The 12,570-nt window shown below is 46.3% G+C and overlaps 1 protein-coding gene across 1 annotated transcript in view; it reads left to right on the top strand.

The window, feature by feature from the left end:
- Positions 1-8,385, top strand: part of LOC128346963 (cystatin-B-like) — a 32,053-nt gene extending 23,668 nt beyond the window's left edge. The window contains exons 2-4 of the mRNA XM_053300819.1: positions 1,971-2,069; positions 5,048-5,149; positions 8,170-8,385. Coding sequence (XP_053156794.1) covers positions 2,004-2,069; positions 5,048-5,149; positions 8,170-8,298 — 297 coding nt within the window. The 5' untranslated portion in view covers positions 1,971-2,003 and the 3' untranslated portion in view covers positions 8,299-8,385. The remainder of the gene's footprint in view (positions 1-1,970; positions 2,070-5,047; positions 5,150-8,169) is intronic.
- Positions 8,386-12,570: the final 4,185 nt, after the last annotated feature.

Here is a 12,570-nt window from a genome sequence, read left to right as displayed (position 1 = left end):
CTTGGACTCTATCCTGGACTCTGTCCAGATTCACATACGCATGGAACCGGAGGAGGACTTGCATACATTGGCGATGCCTTGCAGCTCGCGACTTACTCAGATGGACACTTATTTTCTTATGGCTGTCTTGACCTGCATGTATGTATGCACGTATGTATGTAACCTCCCGCCTCGGGAACGTGATCTATAACATATCATGCTAAACTAGCATGCTAAACTAACCATGCCAGCACAGTGGCTGACCACGCCAGGAACTCCTGCTGACAACACCCCCCGGAGGACCCCCCTGGAGAAGACCCTCCGCTGTCAAGGACCCACGCCCAGAGGCTGCAATTGGCAGAAGAAGACTGGCACGGCCCTGCCGGCCACACGCAAGGTGAGGCTGGGATCTGTCCCTCCCTTGGACCTTTTGGACATTCCTCTCACTGAACCACTTTAACCGGATTCTACCCAAACCCGTAGGAACTTGCATACAGTGCAGCATATTTATTATATTATATTATATTATATTATATTATATTATATTATATTATATTATATTATATTATATTATATTATATTATATTTATATTATATTATATTATAACATTTATATCCCGCTCTTCCTCCAAGGAGCCCAGAGCGGTGTACTACATACTTGAGTTTCTCCTCACAACAACCCTGTGAAGTAGGTTAGACTGAGAGAGAAGTGACTGGCCCAGAGTCACCCAGCTAGTTTCATAGCTGAACGGGGATTTGAATTCGGGTCTCTCCAGTCCTAGTCCAGCACTCTAACCACTACACCACGCTGGCTCTTATATCTTATATCACTGCTCTTGTGGTAGCAACCATGCATTGTTCCCTTTGCTAAGCAGGGTCTACCCTATTTGCATTTGAATGGGAGACTACATGTCTGAGCACTGTATCATATTCTCTTAGGGGATGGGACTGTTCTGGGAAGAGCACTTGCATGCAGAAGGTTCCAAGTTCCCTCCCTGGCATCTCCAAGAGAGGGCTGAGCGAGATTCCAACCTGGAACCTTGGAGAAGCTGCTGCCAGTCTGTGAAGACAATACTGAGCAAGATGGACCAATGGCATCTCGGTATAAGACAGCTTCCTCTTATGTTCCTAGGTGAGGCTAGGAGTTCTCTCCCTTGCTTTGTGCAGGTGCCTTCCTTCCACTGCTCTGAAAGGGGTCATGGAGGTGGCTAATGAAATGTGGGACTCTGAGCCATTCATTGGGGGCCCATGCCCCATGGGCCAACCCCCTAACATGCTCTTCATCCCAACACCCTCCTGGCATGTCCCTTTATTGTGTGTGTGTGGGCAGGGGGGTGGTATGTGTTGCTGATCATCTGAATGGCCACTCTCTATGTACACAAAATTTATACATACTCCAAGTTTAAACTCCAGTTTATCTGGACACAGTTTGGATCAGTTCCATAAGGTGATCTCCCTTGCCTCAACGTTTGGTAGAACAAGAGAGGGTGCACTGTTTATAGCTCATGGTGATAGAAAGAATTAATTCACACACACACACACACACACACACACACACACACACATTTCATAGGAAGCTGCCTTATACCGAGACAGACCATTGGTCCATCTAACTAACTGAAAGCGACTCTCCAAGATTTCAGGCAGGTTCTCTCTCAGCCCTACCTGGAGATGCCAGGGAAGGAAGCTGGGACCTTCTGCAGCCTCATTCCTCTAGTTTTAAGCTAGAGCTGCCATTTGGACAAACAGCCCCGCCCGCCCAGGCCATAAAAGGGTGCCAGGAGGGTGTTGGGACATCTGCAAATGATGTCGCAACTTTTAATCGTGTGGGCTGGGAATGTATTGTCCAGACTACTAGCCCTTTGTGCTGTTCCTTCTCAGACTTGATGACTGATGAGCTCATCTGCATAATGGTCATAGGACGCTGTGTGAGTATATAATATGCCAGGCTGACTTCTGATACTGCTGTTGCTCCTGCCTTGACTATACAGACTTTCCAACCTGCTCAGGTTTGACTTGGCACCATGATTGCTGGAGGCTTGACTGATGCTCAGCCTGCTACTTCAGATGTGCAAAAGCTGGTTGACCAGCTGAGTACAAAAAACCCACTGAAAAATACATACCAGAATTTCATGTGACAAACATATTTCTAAGTTAAACTGAAAAAACAGTCCAGAGAATTGCTTATTATTTTAAACTAATAAGTAAGGCCTGTCGTTGACCAAGCAAAGTCATTTTGTGTAGATTACATTTATAGGAAAGTTCAAGCAATTAAATATATGTCATATAATTTTTTATTAATATGCTTGTGAAAGGGAAGTAAAAGAACAGTTTGAAATGTGTAGGGTTGCAGCTTCAAACATTATTCATTTTATTGAATTATTACCATATATGGTAAATTTGAATCAACATAAATTTGAATCTGAAAAAGATCTTCTGCTTCTCTTGGGCATTATATCATATTGGAATTATTGATCTGATTATTGCATGTTAAAAATCTGTTGAGAACAATAACAGTTAATATATTATATTCAGAATTTCTTCTAAAATATACCCCAAAAAGTTCAAATTTGCACCAAGCATATTTCAGTGTAAAACATAGTGCATTCAGATAAATTCAGTGGCAGAATTGTGTATGCAAAATTTCATATCTGTAAGTCATTGGGAAATATGCCCTTATGTCAAACAAACAAATTCTTCAAAATATATAACAGATTATAAAGTATCATCCAGTAATGAAACAATGGCTCCACTTTAGCTGCTCACAAATTGTGTGCATGCCTGATGGGTCATTTCCATAAGCTGGTCTCCCTTGCCTTGAAGTTTGGTAGAACAAATGCAGATGCACCATTTATATCTCATGGCAGTAAGAAGAGGCAGAGGGAATTGATGCCCACATTACACACACATTTTTCTCACTAGTATCTGCCTTCAGTCATTCATGTGCAGATTGAGTTCAGAAATAGAATAGAGACAAGTATGGATTCACAACAAAATGGTGCACTATATTCCTAGTATGCTTGTGTTACCTGAGCCTTTGCCTGAGCCTAGTGACAATTTTAGACACCTTTCCCCTTCAGAAGCAGAAAGAGTTGAGACTGAGCCCTTTCTCATGATTGGAGAAAGGGCTCAAAAGGGGCGCAGGGAGGAAGCCTCGAAACGCTAACCTTCCCCACAGATGATCCTCTCTCCCTTGCTGGGGGAGCAGATCATTCGCCCAGAAGATTGCCTGCTCCTGCCAGTGGCAGGGAGTTTCTGTGGCCTGGAAGCCCATGTCAACTTCCATAATGCACCGCACACAATGGGGAAACTCCCGATGCTGGTGGGGAGGCTACTCATGCGTAGGTGCCACACACAGCCACATGGCTTTGACACACAATCTGTTAGCCCGGGATTTAGGCACACGTGCGCCCTATACCCTGGCTAACAGCTGGGGCACCAAACAGAGAGGCGAGTCTCATGATCGGTGAGACTCACCAAAACGAGGTTCATGGGGAGAGCAGGCTCAGCCCGCTCTCCCCGCAGACGAGCACTGCTGCAGCCTTGGGCGGCCGGATTGGCTGCCCACATGACTGCTGGCTCCGTCACGGATCTGACTCTGCTAACCTGGGCTAAGGGGAGGGGTAGGTAAGCAGGTGACCCGCCTCCCCCGGCTAAGGGGAGGGGTAGGTAAGCAGGTGACCCGCCTGCGAGCCCGGTGGTTCCCACGATCCGTGGACAGCAGGCTAAGCTCCCTTAGCCCACTTTCCACTGATCGTGAGAATCGCCTCAGAGTTTGCTGCTGTGCAGTTCACACGTGCTGGCAAAACCGGGCTGGGCTTTCCTAGCCTGGTTTTGCCTGTGCATGTGAATAGCCCCACTGACTTGAGGGAGTATTCTTCAAGCTGGAATTTTTCTTGCTTTGGTTCAAGCATTCTCTTCACCACAGAGTTCCGTTAGTTCTGCCCACCTGGTTGTCTGTTAACTGCCCTCTGAGTCCACAAACAATCTGTCCTGTTGAGTTACACTGAGGCAGTTTGCAGGGGATTGCCCCCTCCGTTTCTTCTTCTTCAGGTTTTTGTGAAACTAACGTACCTGCGAGGTATCCTGAGTCTGCCAGTGCCTTCCTCTTGACCGTAGGTCAAGCTAATGCTCTGTTATGCATCCATAAGCATCATAACATTTCCAGCTCTTTTGGAAATAGGTGCTGAACATCTCAGCATTACCAGATGTTCTTGATTTGGAAATAACATTCCTTTTACCAGGGAGACAGGTTCATATTTTCAGAGATGAAACCAGAGGAGACCAAAGTACTAGACAGCTGTTGAATGCGCTTAACTAAATATCTTGATTAACTCCATACACTTTGACTGCAGTGTGTTTACCTGCTTTTTGCTACTTGTTTTGGAGAAATACAACAAAACATGTCACAGATCAAAATAACCTATCTTGAAACAAACTATTTGGTTGTACACCAAAAACAACTTTGTCAAAGCAATTATCACCAGCGCAGTGTAGTGGTTAGACAGGTATTAGACTAGGACCTGCGAGACCTGAGATCAAATCCCCATTCAGCCATGAAACTCACTTGGTCATTCTGGGCCAGTCATGTATCCTTCAGCCTAACCTACCTCACAACGTTGTTGTGAGGATAAACATAACCATGTACACCATTCTCCTGGGCTCCTAGGAGAAAGAATGGGTTATAAATGCAAAAATAAAAAAATTAAATCTGAACCAACTTCCAGGACACATCTGGGAAGAAGAACTTTTCCATGAGGATCTACCTTTACCTGATTTTGTGCACTCATCAAGACACAAGACCAAATGTCTTTGACCTTCTAGCCCTCTAACTTACTAGTCTGTCCTCCACTGTCTGAGGCAAAGAGACAGCGCAAAGTCCTTTAACTTTCCAACAGGAGGAGGGTCTGCCACAGAGTAACACGTAACAGAGTAACACGTAGCAAAAAGTCCTGATGGTTTTTGAAATTGCTAGTGAGAATATGCTACCTCCCTACAGGTATGCTTTTGAAGGAGTATTTTTGCTGCCTAAGATGTAAAATGACTGTTAAACTCTTCTTAATTTCAGGTGAAACCTCAAATAGAAGAGAAGGAAAACAAGAGTTACCCTGTTTTCAATGCTATAGAATTTAAAACCCAGGTGGTTGCTGGAATAAATTACTTCATTAAGGTCAGTGCTCCAAGTGGAGAGGTTATCAGGGGTTTTAAATGGACTCTCTCGGTAGTATATCAGTCGTAGGCTTATTTCCTAGCAACCCCAACAAGAAGGTTTTCTAAATATTTCCATTTCTGTTTTTCTCTTTGGGGACATAAGTGGAATTCTTCAGGACAGACCAAAGGAAGTACTTCACACACTGCAGGAGCAGCTCCACCATGAGGTGAAGACCTCAAATGGCAACTGCACCATGAGGCAGCAAGTGCTGGGCCCCTCCCTGGCACTACCTCACCTGCGTGCCCCCACTGCCCCATCCCTGCTTCAACACTTCCCTCCTCACTGGCCCCGCCCTCAGCTGCCCAACTCATCAGAAGTCCAGTGCAGTGTGCAGCATTTTCCAGCCTGGCGATGCATAATGTCACTGGGGAATCCCTGTTACAGGGAACACTGATGCTGTTGCCTATAACTCCCAGAATCCCCAGTCAAAGGCCCTTGCAGCTGAGGATTCTGGGAGCTGTAGTTGTCAACAACGTCTGGAAATCCCTGTTACAGGGAACACTGTGGGTCTCTCTCATTCGTCTTCTCCTTCTCTCCTCCACCAAACCTGTCTGCTTTGTCTTCTCCATTTCAGAAGCGCAAAGCAGACATATTTGTATGTGCTTTCTACATGCAAATTCTACAGTTGGAGTGGAAGCAGAGAGGGCGCACAAGAGGCACCCACCCAGCGCAAGGAGAGACGGGATGTGCACTGCCTGCCACAGCAAGTAGCAATGCTGGCCTGAGGCAGGCAGCAAGCATTGCCAGTGGCTGGTCTTTCTCACTCACCTTCTATCCCCCCTCTCAGGGGTTTAGCTATAATTGAGTGGGTGCAGGGGCGTAACTATAATAGGGCAAGGGGAGACAGTTGTCTGGGGGCCCACTGCCTTGGAGGGCCCCCCCCAGAGGCAGGTCACATGACTGACACCCCCCAGCAGTGCACCCGCCCAGGCTTCCTTCAGTTGTATTCATCCTCTGAAATGGATGGGAGTGTTAAGACCTGGAGCTACCAGAACAACATGTCTTTCTCTAGTGCCATTAAATGACTTGCATCGTCCACAATTCACAAACCCTTAAAAAAAATTTTTTTTAGGATGATGTTCTATTGTGGCACATAGGTGTGATATAGATATAGATATATTTCTATGCTTTTTGTTACCACTACTCAACCTCATTTAAGATTTCTTTACTTCATGAGCTGAGCTGAGCTGAGCTAGTAGAGGGGGGGCATTTTAAAATCTTGTCTCTGGGCCCACTCCAACCTTGCTACGCCCCTGAGTGGGTGGGTTCAAAGAACAACCCCCCCCCCCAGCTCCTGAGGGTCCCCCAGCTCCACCCTCCCTATTTTCTTCATTATCTCCCTCACTCCAAGGGGCCACTGGAGAGAGGGGTGAACACAGGCCCCCTCTCCCCTAGATACAGCCCTGCCCCCTCTACTAAAAAAATTGTGTGTTTTCTCTGCTCTGGAAATGGAGGCGACCAAGCAGACAGGTTTGCTGGAGGAGGAGAGCAAAGAAGCCGGGCAGCACATTGTGAAGGGAGAACATAGGGACATAGGAAGCTGCCCTATACGGAGTCAAACCAGCTAGGTCCATCTCGCTCAGTATTGTCTACACCAGGGATTCTCAGCGTTGGGTCCCCAGATGTTATTGGACTTCAACTCCCATAATTTCGAGCCCCAGTGGCCTTTGGTTGGGGATTATGGGAGCTGAAGTCCATTAACATCTGGGGACCCAACATTGAGAATCCCTGGTCTACACAGACTGGCAGCGGCTTCTCCACAGTTGCAGGCAGGAATCTCTCTCAGCCCTATCTTGGAGATGGCAAGAAGGGAAATCGGAACTTTATGCATGCAGGCACACAGATGCTCTTCCCAGAGCAGCCCCATCTCCTGAGGGGAATATCTTACAGTGCTTACACATAAAGTCTCCCATTCAGATGCAACCAGGGCAGACCCTGCTTAGCTAAGGGGACAAGTCATGCTTGCTACCACAAGACCGGCTCTCCTCCCAAAAGAAAGAAAGAAAGAAAAGGCTGCAATCAGTGTCATGCTTCCAACCTAGAAGTGATGAGTGATGGTTGGCTGAGGGTGGGGTCAGCGACATGAGGAGCAAGGAAGCATCAGTGCCAGGCTCATGTCAGAGGCAGGGCAGGGTGAATGAGAGCAAAACAGCAATGTTTGTGCCACCCTCAGTGGCAGCCTGCTTGGAGCCGCCACTGACACAGTGCACAATTAACGTACAAAATTTGCTGCCGCAAGATGTGATGATGGCCAATGGCTTAGATGGGTTTAAAAACAGGCTAGAGACAAATTAATAGTGTCATGATAGAACTAGTTTGGGTGATACATCTACACTGAATCACATGATGGAGGAGGTTGCTGTGTGCACATGGTTCTCCCCTGTGGGACACTGTTTTGCCATTATATTTCATGGGGGCAGTTTGTCTGAACTGTCCCTTATCACACAACTTAACTATTACAAGAGAGAAGCATTTGGCTGATCAGTTTGAAACGTGGAGGCTGGGCCTGATCCAGCAAATCAATTGCTATGTTCTTAGGTATGGTTTGACATCTGACTCAAAGAGGCCCTTCTACCCAGCAAAAAGATCATGGGAAGGACTATATATTTGGACCCCTGAAGCAAGCAATCTGCTACTCTTCCTTGGTTCGTTTGGGCATGAGATTCCTCCACCCCACCCCAGGAAGCTGAAAAGGAGGCAGGAGCAAAAGAGTGGATTATCTTCTAGATCTGGCTCACTTACAATAGCCACACATGGACCCAAGTGGTGATGCAACTGGTCTAGAATCTCAGTGTATTGTTCTCATTTGATTTTACAACCCTAGCATTTAGATAGCCCTTTTGAGCTTTTAGATGGGTTCACACATTCTTTGGCTGTAATCCCTACTAGTAAAGGAGAATAGTATAGGGGTGTTAACGTGAAACAGGATAGTACTAGAACATTTTAAGGATGCTCAACTCATTCTTGCTTCCATATAGGTTGATGTTGGCGAGGCCGTGTATATGCACTTGAATGTATTCCAGTCCCTTCCTCAGCAGCATGAGGGACCCTCTTTGAGTGGCTACCAGACTGAAAAGGCGGCAAGTGACCCACTGAACTACTTCTAAGGAGATGCTTCTGCTGTCTTATAATGGACAGGACACAGATTTGCATTTTAAAGTCTGCCTATGACTAATAATAAAACATCTGGATGTGAGAAACTGTAGGTTGCTATTCTGTTTTGCGCCAAGCCGAAAGACAGCTCTTACTCAGGAACTCTTTTGGAAACAGGTTCCAAGCTGGAATACCAAATCCATGACAGCTCTTTCCAGCCCACAAACTGCCTTAATAGCTACATCCTTCTCCTTTGCTTGTACAGGTGAAACTCGGAAAATTAGAATATCGTGCAAAAGTCCATTAATTTCAGTAATGCAAATTAAAAGGTGAAACTGATATATGAGACAGACGCATTACATGCAAAGCGAGTTAAGTCAAGCCTTAATTTGTTATAATTGTGGTGAACATGGCGTACAGCTCATGAAAACCCCAAATCCACAATCCCAGAAAATTAGAATATTACATGGAACCAAGAAGACAAGGATTGAAGAACAGAACAATATCGGACCTCTGAAAAGTATAAGCATGCATATGTATTCAGTACTTGGTTTGGGCCCCTTTTGCAGCAATTACTGCCTCAATGAGGTGTGGCATGGATGCTATCAGCCTGTGGCACTGCTGAGGTGTTATGGAAGACCAGGATGCTTCATTAGCGGCCTTCAGCTCTTCTGCATTGTTTGGTCTCATGTCTCTCATCCTTCTCTTGGCAATGCCCCATAGATTCTCTATGGGGTCAGGTCAGGCGAGTTTGCTGGCCAATCAAGCACAGTACACTGTATACTTTTCAGAGGTCCGATATTGTTCTATTCTTCAATCCTTGTCTTCTTGGTTCCATTTCTGAGATTGTGGATTTGGGGTTTTCATGAGCTGTACGCCATGATCATCACAATTATAACAAATTAAGGCTTGACTTATCTCGCTTTGCATGTAATGCGTCTGTCTCATATATCAGTTTCACCTTTTAATTTGCATTACTGAAATTAATGGACTTTTGCACAATATTCTAATTTTCTGAATTTCACCTGTATTATAGGGAATCCCATTCATCTGTTAGCTTAGCAAACTCGGTTCCTTTTTCATGGAGGCAGAAGAATCATCTCTAGGTGTCTGCTGAGAATGCCGATTACAATTTAAGAAATGAGGCAATCTTCAATTCAGCTCATTCTGCAGACTTTTTGCCATCTTCTCACCTTTTCAGCCTGTGCTTCAGCCCTTTTTAGCTAAACACGTTTCAGTTAAAAACACATTTCCAATTTTTCCTTCTTCATAGTGCCCCTTTTTGATTAAGGAGACACAGGAGTAGAAGAGCAGCAACTTCTACCTGCCACAGGCATATGGCAGGCTGCAGGCTAAAATGAATTGCTACACATCTAGCACAGCTCTGTTTCTGCTTTATTCCTCTCTTTTAGTTAAATACCCCATAATCTTGCTCCTCGGAATATATGGCTATGAAGAGTTAACTTCATCTCTGTAAGGAATACTTTATCTAGGTTTTTATCAATGCAAGGTAAAGGTTACCTCAGAATAGCCAAATAAAATGGGCTGGTGCTTATGGAAACATCCCATTCTGCTGGTCTTTGTACAATCAGTGCAATTTGTGTTTTCTGGTAAGGTAAGCAAATCAAAGTCAATGAATGAATGAACCCCTTTCTACAATGTCAAAGGTTTTGGTTCTAATGACAGAGTTATTTCCCCAAATTTTCCTCTCACCTTTAGCTGTCTATGCGGGAACAGCTAGTTCTTGCCTCACCAACCAAGAAGTAGTGCTCAAGAGCCCCCATCACCCACACACTGGAATCCTCCAGGGTTACATGAATTAAATAAGGAGCAGGCTCAGACACTAAGCTAACCTCTCATCACCCCCTCTTTGTTCGTATAGCCTTTGGGAGAGTTGACAGGAGCAGACTGGGTAAGACAATAGGTCTGCTAGCTCCCTCTGAATCACAGGGGGATGAATGTGTGCACATACATCTCCCTGCTCACCCAGTATGCCATCATTCTGCTGCATCTTGCCGGGTGCGGGTTGGGGAGATGTTTGTTCAAATCACTCCTCACCATGAAATGTAAATACTCCTCCAGGAGGAGGCAGCCAGCATCCAAACTGTCCAAGAGTAGAACTGAACCCAGGCATTCCAAATCCAACTCTGCCTGATGGGATTGTGCCAGTAATGTCACCCCATATCCAAACATAGGAAGCTGTCATATACTGAGTCAGACCATTGGTCCATCTAGCTCAGTATTGTCTACCCAGACCGGCAGCAGCTTCTCCAAGGTTGCAGGAAGGACTCTCTCTTGGCCCTATCTTGGAGATGCCGGAGAGGGAACTTGGAATTTAGATGCTCTTCCCAGAGCGGATCCATCCCCTAAGGGGAATATCTTACAACTAGTATTTTTCAGCCCATTAAATTAACGGGCGCTAGTAGCCTTTCTTTCTTTCCTTCCTTCCTTCTCCCTCCCTCTCACCCTCCTTTCCTTCCTTCCCCCTTCTCTCCCTCCTCCTTTCCTTCCTTCTCTCTCCCTCTCTCTCTCTCTCTTGCCCTTCCCCTCCCCCCTGTCCTGTCCCATCACCCTGCTCAGTCTCCACGTTGATTACACCCTGCTGCTTCCTTCACACGTTCCGCATCCCGTTGGTTCCCAAGGCGCTTCTTTCCTCCTAACGTCGCGGCGGCGGCAGCGGGCTGTTGGCGCGGATGAGTCCAAGTGGCGCCCAGTCCGCGGATCACAGTAGCAGGCTTCACCACGGATCACAGTCCTCCTGTTTGTATTTCCCCCGCCGCCATTGCTCCCAGCATATTCGGGGCGGCGCCTCTGGCCGTCTCGTCGGCATCTTGGCCGCGCCGCAGCTAATGGCCGAGGCGGCGGCTCCGCCACCGCCTCGGCCAGTGCTCCCCTCCGCCGCATACCTGGCTTCTTCGGGGCGGCCACTTCTGGCCGCCCAAGATGGCCGCAGGGTGCTGGCGATCGTGTCTCCCTTGCCCTGTTCTGGGCATGCGCTTTGCGCATGCCCAGAACAGCCCAGGGAGGCACGGACGCACGCCTTGGTGTCCATCCACGGACGGACACCAAGGCTTTTATTAGAGAGGATGTTCACATGTGGTCTCCCATTCAAATGCAACCAGGGCAGGCCCTGCTTAGCTAAGAGGACAAGTAATGCCTGCTACCATATGAGTTCCTTCACACAAAATGCTACCATCTCCCATCAACTGGTGGGCATCCAGATTAATCCTGTGCCAATGCACCAGAATTTTCTGCTGTATGGGAGAAGGGGAGATTTTCAGCAAGCTCTCCTTTCCTTTGCAGCCACCAGTTCCTCTCAAAACTATCTCCCGAAGTCTCGAAGTGTCCCCTTCGACACAGTAGTTTTGGGAGGCACAGGCACCTGCAGAGGGAAAATGGGATTGCTGAAAGTCATCTCTCTCTTTTTGTACAACAAAAACATCTGGCACATTGGTGCAGTATAGGCTACTGTGTTTACTCTCAGAATACACCAAGTCACTAGCAGCTCCAGTTTATAGATGGGGAACAGGAGTCAAGAAATTATGATCTGCTTACAGCCACACAGTGTTCAAACTAGCAAACTAGGAATTTGAATAAAAGGAACACTGTGTCGCTGTAAGCCTTCTCCACTTTGAAGTGCGTGGAGAGAACACCTTTGCTTGGAACGATCCCAGTTAGGGAAATCAGCACAAAACTTTCACTCAAAATGCAAAAACCCATCAGATTTGCCCTTGAAGTGAAATGGACAGTAGACAGGATTAGGATCTTGTTGATTTCAAAGAAGCAAAACACAGCTCCCATTCCTCCATTGGAAGTCTATGGACTGCTCTCCTAAATAGCTACTGAAATGTCTAGTCCAGGAAATGGGACAAGGGACAAAAATAAAAAAAATAAAATGAGGAAAAGCATTGGGCAAGGTCAGGGAAGAACAGGGGCAAGAAGCAACATATCATGTATTGAGTATGCTCATCGCACTTCAGAGTGTTGGAAACCAAAGGATAGCATGTTGAAATTCGAACTTCTGTAGCCTCCTTCTCCCCATTCAGTCAGTTCTGATACACATACAGAACAGCTGGAGTACTGAGATAGTAGAATATACTATATTACTGCAGGTAGAAGATCCATTTTGAATGCCCCCTATTAAAAACAAACCCTCCTGTAAGAAAAAACCCAAAGCAGCAAAGAGCAAGTTGAACTAGAATCTTTTCTTGATAAGCAGAAAAGTTCTCTTTGGTGTCTAACACTCAAAACTGGCATCCCTGCACCTTCAAGTGGTATAGTGTACG

The sequence above is a fragment of the Hemicordylus capensis genome, chromosome 2 (genome assembly GCF_027244095.1).
Source record: "Hemicordylus capensis ecotype Gifberg chromosome 2, rHemCap1.1.pri, whole genome shotgun sequence".
In the NCBI taxonomy this organism is placed as follows: domain Eukaryota; kingdom Metazoa; phylum Chordata; class Lepidosauria; order Squamata; family Cordylidae; genus Hemicordylus; species Hemicordylus capensis.
This window is presented reverse-complemented; position numbering and strand designations above follow the sequence as displayed.